Source organism: Dicentrarchus labrax, unplaced genomic scaffold, assembly GCF_905237075.1.
Source record: "Dicentrarchus labrax unplaced genomic scaffold, dlabrax2021, whole genome shotgun sequence".
In the NCBI taxonomy this organism is placed as follows: domain Eukaryota; kingdom Metazoa; phylum Chordata; class Actinopteri; family Moronidae; genus Dicentrarchus; species Dicentrarchus labrax.
Window position 1 is genome coordinate 6,678,320 of NW_026136704.1, and position 12,738 is coordinate 6,691,057.

Sequence of the window (12,738 nt, forward strand, 5' to 3'; positions counted from 1 at the left end):
GATGTTTAATTAATAGACCCGCTATTATATTACACACCATTGTTTTAATTGAGGAATTTTACCTAAAAATCAACTGCAATCAAAGTACAGACAAATACTGACAGAACGGGCTTCATACTGTGTACAGTCTTATACGTGTGTGTGTGTGTGTGTGTGTGTGTGTGTGTGTGTGTGTGTATCTTTAACACACCACCTTGCAAAATGAATCTAAAACGAATCAAAACTGTAGCAAAGAAAGAAAGAAACCTTTCATATCAGCCAATCCATTTTATTAAAGGTGTAAAGTGCGTCCATACACTGCTACCGCACTCAGAGCTGGTTGTTTCCGATGGCCGACCGCTAGGTGGAGATCCTGCACCGCCGCTGTGAGGGAGAACACCGCTGGATGGAACGAGCAGAGGACAGAGTTGAAGAAGTCTTTTAGTGTGTGTGAGGTAGTGAAGAGGGAAATTTATGAAAAGTGCTTGAGATGACCGGAGAGAGCTTTTAAGCGAATATGAAACAGAAACATGTAGCCTAATATTGGTCAAATCTTACATTTTCTTTATGGAGTATGACTACTGCTGCTGCTGCTGCAACAAATATTACTACTCATATAGTTGTAGTAATTATGATTATAGTCCTGATCATTATAGTAATAATAATAGCCTAATGGGGTTTAAGGGATAAGGTTTGACCAGTTAGAGAGACTGCATTGTTTCAGATGTAACAGCTGGCTAAATAGAAAATAATTATTATAAACTGTGTATTTTGCTGTAATTTCTATTAAATTAGTTAGTATCATGTGCACCCCTTATTCTAATATATATATATATATATATATATATGCATGTGTGTATATATATACACCCATACATATATGTGTCAAACTGTGGATCTTCACTGGCAAATTTGTAATTATTCTGAAATATTTGATTTTCTTTTTAATAATTCAAAGTTTCTAAAAGATAATGTGATAAAAGCTAAGAGCTGCTGTGTCCTCTCCTGCAGCCTTCAGCAGGTGAATGCGCTCAGAGCCACTTGCTGCAAGAGCTCCAGACCTGAGAAGAAAAAGATGGCTGCCCTTGACACGCCCACTTCTTCCCCACTTTAATATGTTTTTTTTTAAATAAAGCTTAAAAATATCAATTCAATATATTGCTGGCGTGTATAGTGCCTGCAGTAAGCGCATGTTCGCAGATATAAAGTGAATTGCGGTGTTTAAGACGCACAAGAGGCAGCCAGGGCTGCAGTGCTTAATGAGGGGGTGTGATGCCCTGATATTGCAAAAGGAGGATAAAATTAATAAAAGTATGGTTTCTTTTGGTCAAAGTGTAAAATACTATTATATTACATTAAAGTGAAGCTTATACAATGTCAATGCGAGGTGATTTTTGTTGAAAAATCGATATAAGTCTGTTGCCTCTGAATATTCAAATTGAAAGTAACGCGCAATCAAATCATTGTCAAATCATTGAGTTCTAGGGGTTTTAAATAGTAGGCATGGAGGGAGAAAATCTCAAACTAATATGTCCCCAGCTATATTACTATATTGTTGTATGCTCTGACGCTGCTGTAAGACTTTTGTGTTGAGATTTTTGGAGACTTTTGCTCAAATTTCGTTCTTGGCCATTTTGCTGAGGCAGAAAAGGACGTTGTGGAGTCCCACAGGTCTTCTCCAGGGGAGCCTCTCTTCATCTAAAGCCATCATGCCTGGTGAGTTTGAAGTCAGATTTTCTTCTGGAAATCGTTTTGTGGCTTATTTTCTCCTGTTAGACAGAAAAGAGAAAAAAAAAACAAGAGAGAGAGAAAGTTTAGTGGCAAAATTAAAAATCAATACAGGAATCACGTGCAAAATGTGGATGCTTTTCCTACAAATGCTCATTTTTATCACAGATTTAAATAACATATAAGATGACCAACAGTGAAATAACACTTCTGGGGATAAATCTTTGTACTTTAATGCCACCTGTTTCCTATTCATGGCTGGATCAGGAGAGTCGGCTTTCTCCATTCAAGCACTCTAACACAGCTTTACCGACTTTTAGGAATCTATTATATGTTCTATTATCATAATCAGAGCCTGTTCACATACACCAGGACATGTAGATGATCGTTTCTAAAGACACTTTTGCTATTACAGATGAATTACAACTAGAACTGACATTTCAGCCTCTCTGCACCGCGCTGCTTGTGCGTAACAGGACGTTATGATTGAACCGCGTTAAGAGTGGGATGTGTCTGCCGTGTGATTTTTGGCCCACTATTTGCCACATTTAAGACAAATCATCAAGTAGCATTTCGCCGTATGAATATTTATCAGATGAGGTTTTCGCAGCCGATGCTTCGTCCTGTTATCAAATCACCTTTTTCCAAACGGCTTGCCACTCCTGAGTGCATTAAATTACGCCTTTAGGCCTAAATTGCGTGAACCTATGCGAGGCGTTTCTCGGTTCCGTAATCAAGCTTCACCTATAGGACAAATACGGCCAATATGTCCCCTGTATAAGCGACACTGCGTGTCCAAGCTGAGGGCAGGGGTGATTTGAATAAAGTAGCAGAGATTGGAGAAGAGTTTAGGTTTGAATAATAAGCCGCGCGAGGGTGGAATTGCTCGAGATTCTCAATAATACAACAACAATCTGATCAAAGTGAAGCAAACTGAACTTTGACTAAATGAGCGGACTCAGGTAACCCAGAGCTGGAATGCGTAATGCGTAAACAGTTTTTACGGATAGTTGTGGCGCTGACTTTATCGAAACAAACTTTACTTCGGTGTCGACTTTTACACACAACTGTAGCTCAGACCGACAACTTCAGCGCGTTCACTACGAAAAGTTTAAAGCTTTATTAACCGATCCATTTACAGACTCTTTCAGCTCTTTGTTCCTGCGTCCTACGCGGTCGCCCCAAGCGCCTTTATCCAACTTTATCAAACGATCCTACGCGCATTCCAACAACTAGCTCGATCCAGGTTTGCCAGTTCAATGATAATTCTATCGTTTTACGTTTTTGATCAGAAATAGATACTTACAGTGGCGCATTTTGTGCCGCTTCTTTGTTCCTGGTCTGGGCGTGGAGGCTGAGAGCGCGGAGCACACACAGGCTGCAGTGCAAGAGTCTGCTGACGGCGAAGTAGGGAGCGCCGAGCTGCCGTAAAGAGGGAGCGCTGGCCGTTGGCTCTAGGGGGGCTGGGGTCGGAACATGCGGGCAAAAATACCCGGAGCCACAGCCCGCACTGAGCGCCGATAATGCACTTTTACGCACCACGGTTTCGACAAAAAATTAGACCTTAAAGCGCAACAGTATGGTTCAAATGACAGTTTGATGTTTATTATAACATGTTATATATTTCCCACCATAAAATGCACGTTCAACCGTGTGTAGTAGAGTGCTGTATGAGAGTGTGGGGACATGATAATGCCATGAAGAGATCGCAGCTTATTGGGAAAAAATAATAATGTATGGCATTTTATTTATATTGTTTTAATTTAAAGGGAAGAAAACACATTGTTGGTTTGAACTGAGGGAGTAGGAGGTGGGGAGGGAGGGGGTAGTGTGGGGTGGAGAGGAGAAGGGTCTGCTATTGTCTGCTCTAATGGAGGGTGTTGGGTAAACATGAGTGACATGCTTTTCTCCTCACAGCAGATAAACCGAGGGTGTACCAGGGCGTCCGAGTGAAGACCACAGTCAAAGAGCTGCTGCAGAGGCACAGAGCTCGGGAGGCCAGCCGTAAAAAAGTTAAAACCACGGTAACTCCCTCCCCCTCCTCTCTCTCTCTCTCTCTCTCTCTCTCTCTCTCTCTCTCTCTCTCTTTCTCTTTCTCTCTCTCTCTATCTCTCTCTCTCTATCTCCAGTACACCCTTACTGTCACTCTGGCCCCATCCACTATCTCAAAGCATGAAAGGGGAAAATCCCTCATAAACTGCCCCTGTTAATGACTGACTACAGCTCCTGACGTGTTTAACAAAGCACACACACCCACACATACAGAGATAGACACATACACACATTTGCAAAAACACTGAATTCGGAAAAAAAAAAATCTCTCTAATCCAAATCCAAATGTTCTGAGAGAAAATATCTAATAATCCTCCTCTTTCTCCCTCTTCCTCCTGTGAACAGATATCTCAGGCTTGCCTGGATCTCCAGGATCTTTGCGCGACTCACTTTGCAAGTAAGTTCAGAACAGTGTCTAATGTTAAATGAACCGATTAAAGCTATAGTTTTCCTGCAGCATTTGAATCCAACCTGACCTAAAGCAATCACAGGCTATATCCACAGTGGCAACGTACAATTTGAAAATACATTAAAGTCAATGTTTGCATGCAGTTTGCAGCGATCCAAATGAAAAATCCACAGCCACAACCACAACTGTAAATCCCTCTGTTTAGTAATCTGCTGCAGAAGACCCGCACTGGTTGCAGCACAACAAATGTTGATTAATCTACAGGAAGCAAAGTCAAAAACATAACTTCACTCCCTGATGACAGATGAGCTGCCCTGAACGCCCCAAACCAGGATCAAAATACTCACATGAAAGCCCCAGTCATGACCAACTACTCAGAAAAGTCTACTTGGAATGTAATCAACTACTAACAGCTCCATTCCAAAGGTGCAGGGTCCCTTCTTATAAACCAAGGCTACATTTAAATGTGACTGATGGTGTCATGACATCACTCTGAACTTATAGGCCCATTTAAATGTCTTCCTGTTACCATGCAGAGACTAACTGTGCGCTCTTGAGGACATTTTCCTCATGACCATTTAATCTCTATGTGGGCTATGTGGGTAGACGAGTCTTTTAACAACTTTGAACATTTCAACATTTGATATTCGGCAGAAATCCAGAGCGGATGTGAGTTGGTGTGTAGCCGATATGAAGATAAATATATATTACAGTTATATGATGCTCAACTGCAGAGTTTCTCTTTTTATTCACTTTCGGGATATTTTTTTGTCTAATCTTTTACTTTGAATTCCGTTAGGTCGCTATGTGGACCCTCCTCCCGCCGTCCCCACAGCGGAGGCGAGCGGTTGTGAGCGAGCTCTCCAGCTGCGCGCCGCCTCGTTCCCGTTCCCTGACAGCTCGTGCAGCATCCAGCTCCAAGAGAGCACCTTTAACGACATCCAGCAGCAGTTCGGGGACACGATGTTGCCCAGCAACGGCTACAGCGGCAATTATAACAACAACAGCAGCACAGGCGGCGGCGGTGGCGGCGGCGGCGGTGGCGGCTACAACGCCTCCCTGCCTCCCCCTCCCACCCTCCCGCTGCCCTGGTGCCATGGACTCTCCTCTGATGCGGACTACTATGGCCCTGGGATGGTAGGTTTCTCCCGCTGACACTAACCTAATTATATTTCGTTGCATTTTAAGGTTTCAGGTCGGTTAGAAATAATAAATATGACTCTCATCCTTATCTAGCCTATAGGTTACTCGGCGCGTATATAACCATTATTATCCTCGAAGAAAATCTGTACTACTTCAAACTGATGTATTTCTTTAAAAAACACAGTTTAAAAGTCAGGATGTATGCCGAATATATGGGTGTTTTCAGTCCACTGGTTTACTCCATTAACTATGGTTTCACCGTAATGTACTATTTCTAAGACCCCAGGGAAAACCAAATTGGATAGCTTTGGAATAGAGGTTTGGCATGGCTGTTTCTCCCTAGCACAGACCTGTGTTGGGGCTATAAAGGGAAGTGTATACAAGCTAGGCGATTAATCAATTAGTTGTCAACTATTTTGGTAATCAATTAATAGTATTGTGGTTTTTTAAAGCTATAGTTTTCCTGCAGCATTTGAATCCAAGCTGACCCAAAGCAATCACAGGCTATACCCACAGTGGCCACATACTGTTTGAAAATTTAAGTCAATATTTGCATGCAGTTTGCAGTGACCCAAATGAAAAATCCACAGCCACAACCACAACTACAAATCCCTCTGTTTAGTACAAGACAAGAACAAGACCCGTACTGGTACTGGTACAACTCAAGCTGATATTGTTACTGGATTATTCTACAAGAAGCAAAGTCAAAAACATTTAGTAAAAAAAGTGATTCATCAGTTAGTTGTCAAAAATATTCTGTTAATCAATTCATAGTTTTGAATCATTTTTTAGGAATAAAATGTTTAAATTCTCTGATTTCAGCTTCTCAAATGTGAACATTATCTGGTTTCTTTTGTCCTCTTTGACAGTAAACTGAATATCTTTGGGTTGTGGACAAAATAAAACATTTGAGGATGTCACCTGGGCTTTGGGAAACACTGATCAACATTTTTTGACATTTTCTGAACCAAACAACCAATCGATTGATTGAAGAAAATGACTTAGATTAATCATTAATGAAACTAATCATTAGTTGCAGCCCCAATACATAAACTCACCACTAGATGAAAATGTTTCAGTAGCTTTAATAAAGGAACATTTCGCCCACAGGCGTCCCTGGTGTGGCCTGGTGTCAGTCTGATCACATGACACATTTGCGGAATTCCTACTCAGACATAATCCTCACCAACCACCATGTCTTCCTCTCTCCCTCAGGCTCCCTGCTCCTCTCCGGAGTCGCTGAAGCTCTGCAACCCGGTGGATCACAACAGCTACTCGCCGCAGGACTCTTTTTCCTCCTCCTCCTCCTCCTCTTGCTACGACTCACCCACCAGGATGGAGCCCAGCTACCACGGCGTCACCTCCGACCACTACCACTATCAGCACTGCAACCGCCAGGACTGTTACTGCATGTCCCACTGCTGGCCGGCCCAGCAGGAGAGCTTCTCGGCCCCTGAATACGCACCTTACTATAACACCACAGACTATGTGTACCCCTGTCCCGTGGAGGACAGCTATTTTAGGAGGGATTTGCAGATGAGCTCTGAAATGTGTTACAACGTACTATGATGAGCAGTATTATTTTGTGTTTTAACTGTAAATAGGATTCTCTTCAGGTTCTTGGTATGGCTGTTTGCTCGATGGTCTGCTTTGCAATTCAGCGTGTGCTCTGTGACTTCTACTTTGTTGGAGTGAATATGATGAATGCTGAATGGATGGAAATGCTGATATTTTTGTATCAATTCCTTATTTTTACTACCTAGATTTATTTTCATACACACAACTTGTTGCCGTACTAAATAAAAACGTGTTAAAATGAATTTCTCTTTATTGGCTGACATTCACATGGGCAGGTGCTGTGTCATTCTTGTTAAGTCACGTACACCCCTAAAACATGCCTGGCGACCCCAGCTGCCACCCCACTTTGGTGCCAAATATTGTCAAATTAAACACATTCATTTAGATTCATTTGAAAAATAACATGTTAAAAAACTAAACTTAATTTCATGATCTGTGATGGAGCCCCATCCAAGCCTGAGTCCTTGCTGCAGCAGTCATGGGTTCGACTCCGACCTGCGGCCCTTTACTGCATGTCATCCCCTTTCTCCCCTCCTTTCCTGTCAATCTCCAGCTGTCACTATCCAATAAAGGCAACAAGCCAAAAATATATTTAAAAAAGTTTCCTTGCCAGCCTCTTGCCAGCCCATCAATATTTCTCTAGATCTGCCAAAAATATGCCAGAATATGGGAGGAGAGTCAAAATAAACAAGGCAGGCTGATAACATGTCGGGCTGAACTGTGCTGTAATGCAACACTGAAATGATGGCATCCTGAAAGATTTGACTTAACCTGCAAGGAGGACGTTCACTATAGGAGAAGGCAAAAAATATTTTAAAAAGTTAACAGGATAACAGGTTTATTAAGATGTTGACATGATGAAATCAGTACCACATGCAGTACAGATGGGCGACTATTAAAAGGGCAAAATGAACACAAACTTTCCTGGAACCCTCTCTATTCACTCAGGTGTTTAACTGATTTACAACATTTTCATTCTCATCAAACCAGTATAAAAGCTTCAGCATTTGTCCACTCATTGATTCAGGTTTTTCCTTTAATGTGTCACCTGTCTGTTGATGCTTCATATCATTTCGATTTTTGTCTGTCTTTCATCAAAGTATCCAAGCTAAGAACTAACTAGGGCTGAGGGTTACATTGAAGAATCACAGACATGACAACATAGTGCTCATGTAATGACCTCATGTCTGTTTAGTTCTTTCAGGCTAGGATCAACTGTGATAATGTGACTGTGAAGGTTCCTTGGAAAATTGGCTCAAAATCATTGAAGCAAAAACTCATGCGATGAATGCTCTGTCAGCCTTCAGCAGGCGGCTCTCGATTGTAGCATCATCAAAAAAAGCAGCACAAGGGTACAAATAAAGAAGCCATGTTGTTTTTTCTGGCAGGTCTCTAACTGAGGACACGGAGGTCACATCTGAGGCAACATTTCTGGAAATCTGGAGGGTTTAATGAAGTGAATTATTACACATATTCCATGTTGGGTTTTTAAGGCTGATTCTGATTATGTAAATCTGAAGAAAAAAAACACAAAATATTAAATAAGTGTTATGCTAAATATTCCTCACGAGCAAAGCTGGGTGGGTTTCTGCTGGAGGAATGTCAGTGAAAAACATTCATCTCAAACACCAGATTTGGTATGCTTCCACACAGTGTCAGAGCTAGAACAAATGTCAAAGTGGGGCACAAGGCTTAAAGGAGGGGCAAGTCACTGGAGAGTGGTAACATATTGGTGCCTAGTGAAAGTTAAACCATTGACTCACAGTCACAAAAGTAGTGCATTCTCATTATTTTCCTAATAATCAGACTAAAACACAAGGCAAATTTACTTAGCTATAAGTAAATGCAAGAACACACAGGTTTTACATTGACTGAAATGCATCCAAATGACAGAAAGCACCATCTGCTTTAGTCCCTCCTCTGGTACTTGGCATTATGGAAACGTCTCTTCTCACTCCTAAACAGGCTCATGGGGTAGGTGTGGAGGCTGACCTGCTTAGGCACATCTCCAAAATCATCCACAATGGTGTCAGGCTCAACTGCACTGTAAGTGCTGCAGGATGTAGCATTCAGAGGAGGACTAGTATTAGCCAGTGACACTGACAGTGACACCGAGGACTCAAAAAAGTGACATCATAAACAATGGTTGGCTTTGAATTTATTGCAGTTGAGCCGATCAACCACTTTCTGCTGTGAATGGGGTGGAAATACTCATCTCTAGCTAACTTAAAGACCCAATGACAGACTTATTTTTCAAAACTCCTGCTCAACTTGTAAAATGTTAGAAGGATTTTAGCTTCACAATGAAAACACTGACATGCTTGCATGCACAAGTGAGGGGGCACAGTGAAAGAAGTGGCGGGGGGCACTGCCCCCTGGTGCCGACTCTGCTCCCACAGCCCTCAATTCAATGGTTTTGCCAGAGATTTACATGAACATATAGACAGCACAAAACAGCAGCAACCCTCCATGTTTCCTCTTCTGTGAACGATCAAATGGATCATGCAAATCCTGCAAAAAATGGTTGATAGGAAGAGAGCTGGTTTCAGGCCTTCATTTGATGTTTGGCTGCAAATAAGATGCTATAAAGTGAGAGTATAAAAATGGATAGAAACTGCTGTACTTAAACGTTGAAGGGGCCCTCCTCTGAGATGACAATACCTGCAGAGGCCCCAAGACCACTGAACTAAAAGAAATAAAGTCATTACAAGACATTACAAAATCAAGGTCAGTCCATCGCTGTATTGATTGAAAGGACAGGAACAACTAATGTGAATTAAGTGTAATACTTGAGTGAGTAATACTTTGACCTTATTAATAAAACTTCGTACAGGATTCACACACCAAACGCTCCTTCACTCAAAATAAAACTGCGTGAGGAAAATAAATTGCGATGATTATAACCTTTCACAAACTTACCTCCAAGCCATAAACGTGACATGCTGCTGCAACAGGCCTGCATCCTGCTGTAATTTATTATTACCGTTGCAACACAGTGAAAAGCATGTATCTCTGAATGCAAGGGCTTTTTCATAAGTTAACAAAAACAGGTCTGAGATCAAAGGTATGCTGTTGTACTTCGGTGACCCTGAGCTGCAGACTCATCGGTGGGGTGAGGGGGGGCAGCCAGGGGACACTGGAGACACCCCACCTTCCTCCTCCCCCACCTGCACTGGAGGCTGCAGTTGCCCCCCTGGGCCACAAATGTAGTAAAAGTTTGCCCAGGGGTGAACCTATTCTTGTGTGTAAGGAGCATCACAAATCACATCATCTTCCACTTATTCGTCTGCATGTTGTGGCTCGGCTCGTAATTAGTAGAAAGAGGAGTCATTTGAAATGGAGAGAGAAGTGAATGCTGCAGGTGCGTTACAATCTCTAGCTTTTATCCGTTGCGTATCACAAACAGCTTAGAGAATCCATGGTCCCGCTCTTTTTGTCTCCCCAAATGTTGCCAAACAAAGTGGCATCTTTAGTCCACCATCACTGATCTTGAGGGCCCAGATGCACCTGTTGAAGGTCTCATTGGTATAAAAACCTGATCCTTAACCCGAGCTGAAACTTAAACATTTCTGTTTAAACCTGACGAAGTGTAGATTTATGTGGTCTCATACCTAACTTAAAGCCTCATAAACTGCTAACAAAACAGCTGCTTTTAACATTACTTACCTACCCCAAGATTATTTACCCCCCTGAGCCTAACTAAAAGCTGAATGTCAAAGCTGAAATCCCCTGCGAGCCACGCACTAAGGGCCGCAGACAGAGACAAGGTTAGGGCTCTTGGGCATTTAAGTGAAAGGACTCTGGAATGTGGGACTGATCAGCAGTTTGAACAGATCAAGATGTGATCCACCCTAACCTGATCTGTCTGCTGCGCCTGACTCTGATCTCTACTGTAAACAAGCGTGCTTTCTGCTGAGACCCCCCCCCAATTTACCTCCAGGGACACAGCAGCTAACCTTGGTGGTTCAAACAAGACTGCATGAGAAGGGAGGGGTGTGTGTGTGTTTGGGGGGGGGGGTTGTGTTGACATGCTTCATTCCTTCAGGTGTCTGATAAGGCTCTAACGAACGGGACGCATCGCTGCCCTTTAACCTCGAACTTGTGCGTGATGGCTATCTAGCTGTCCACAGAGAATACAGGAAGTGTTGAGACATATGCAGATATAGACGAGAATGAGTGTGTCAGTTCACCCGTAGTGGGTCTGCACCGAAATGAAAAGCAACCGGTCCCACAATGCAGAAGCATTGCTCACACAGTCAGTGTGTCCCGGGCGTTAACAGCTTCTGATGAGAAAGCAGAGAATTAGTGGCTCACACGTCTAGCCTGAAATTGTAATCCGTTTATCACAACACTAAGGGGTCTACATCTCGGGGATCTCTCTGAGCTGGGGGCTACTACACAAAGGATTAGTAAATTAAACCAATCTGTTCAAACCAAATTCAGGGGAGCCTTGATTTTTTGGGGGGTTCCTGAAAACAGAGGTCTGTCCGTACCAGATTAGTGACCCTCGCTCATGTACTAATTATTTTGCTGAAATCCCACAATGCAATGTCTCACCTTTGTTATCAAAGTCAGAAATCCTAATTTACTGCTAGGGATGGGAATTGATCAGATTTCATTGATACCAACATTGATTTCTGATAAATATTCTGTGTGGAAAGAAGTAGGCCCACACAGGGTTTTAGTAACTGTTTTGTTATCTCCTGAACTTTAGTATTTTTACTTCCTTTGTGAAATGAAATGAAGCCACACTTTGGACTGTTTCTAACTAACTGACCTTGTTGCAAGTCAGCGTAGTAGCCGGAGTCTGACATCAACTGTCAGAAAAACATACTGTCATAGGTAAAACTAATTCTCCAGTCAGGTGCCAATCACTGCAGAGGCACAGCTCAAATAGAAATCCATGTGTAAATATGATATTAATGTTTATTTCATGTATGCATTAGAGGAAGGTTACAGTCTCCTCATCGCTCCACACTGATTTGATGTTCTCATCTCCTGCTGTTTGTGTCTTTAAGCTTCAGAGGATGTTTAATTGCAGTTTTCATTGCACTTTATTGCACTTTTTCTTTACTGATACACCAACGTTTCCACCTCAGTCAGGCATAAACACTTCCTTTTTGCAATATATAGCCATCATATTTAAAGTTCCTGTGTTTTCACTTACCATTTTTATGCACACATTTAAAATGTGCTTAAAAACCGGTGGATGGAAATGCACTCTAGACTTACATTCGTCATGCAGTTCACTTCAGGACCTGTTCACACTGGAATCTAATAGGGGCCACATTTAAAAAATAATGAACAGCCAAACAAAAAAAATCTAATCTGAGCAATAAATAAACACTAAGGCCTTCAATAAGGCTTGAATGTTTCCTTTGTGGCAGCTGAGCAACTGATGCCCTAACTCTGATCGCAGGTGAGTTTTCCAGCTCCAACTGTCATGTGTTTGTTTTTTTTAAACCAATATTTTCATCCTTCATCTTGTGTATGTATTGCAATTTGTACACAGTGGTGTCTTTAACCCTACACTGTGAATAGATGTAATTTAACCATGTGTATGGGCCCTTATCCTTATTGTTTGAACCAGGATGGAATCAGCCTGTTTATATTTGCTCTGGGTTGTGATAATACTGTACTCATTAAACTGAGATTACATCAAACATAAAATAACCAGATTGCTCCGCCCCTCTTCAAAAGTAAACAATCTGGCATTGCATAAAGGCCCATATCATCACAGTTTATAACGTGTGTTAGTGATGCATACAATAAATACAGGTGTAGTTAATTAACAGTTCAACATTTTTTAGTCTTAAAACCATAGTGAGGTACCCATATGAACATTATAT

General features: G+C 41.9%; 1 protein-coding gene and 1 long non-coding RNA gene across 2 annotated transcripts; one reads left to right on the forward strand and one right to left on the reverse strand.

Annotated features, from left to right (window-relative positions):
• Positions 1 to 247: 247 nt before the first annotated feature.
• On the reverse strand, positions 248 to 3,655 carry LOC127362406 (uncharacterized). The gene is made up of 2 exons (XR_007884459.1): positions 3,014 to 3,655; positions 248 to 1,748 (listed from the first exon to the last, which is right to left on the reverse strand). It is a non-coding gene; the product is annotated as an uncharacterized LOC127362406 (long non-coding RNA).
• On the forward strand, positions 1,520 to 7,131 carry linc.pou2af1 (lnc RNA pou2af1). The gene is made up of 5 exons (XM_051398063.1): positions 1,520 to 1,695; positions 3,625 to 3,731; positions 4,105 to 4,156; positions 4,968 to 5,305; positions 6,527 to 7,131. Exons 1-5 carry the CDS (start codon positions 1,689 to 1,691, stop codon positions 6,878 to 6,880), a joined length of 858 nt encoding a protein of 285 aa, XP_051254023.1. The 5' UTR covers positions 1,520 to 1,688; the 3' UTR covers positions 6,881 to 7,131.
• Positions 7,132 to 12,738: the final 5,607 nt, after the last annotated feature.

What these genes read in the sequence shown, in the direction of transcription:
- linc.pou2af1 (XM_051398063.1), top strand. An exon ending in GTAAAAAAGTTAAAACCACG is followed by an intron (nt 3,732 to 4,104) that starts GTAACTCCCTCC and finishes TCCTGTGAACAG; the next exon opens with ATATCTCAGGCTTGCCTGGA. An exon ending in ACTACTATGGCCCTGGGATG is followed by an intron (nt 5,306 to 6,526) that starts GTAGGTTTCTCC and finishes TCTCTCCCTCAG; the next exon opens with GCTCCCTGCTCCTCTCCGGA.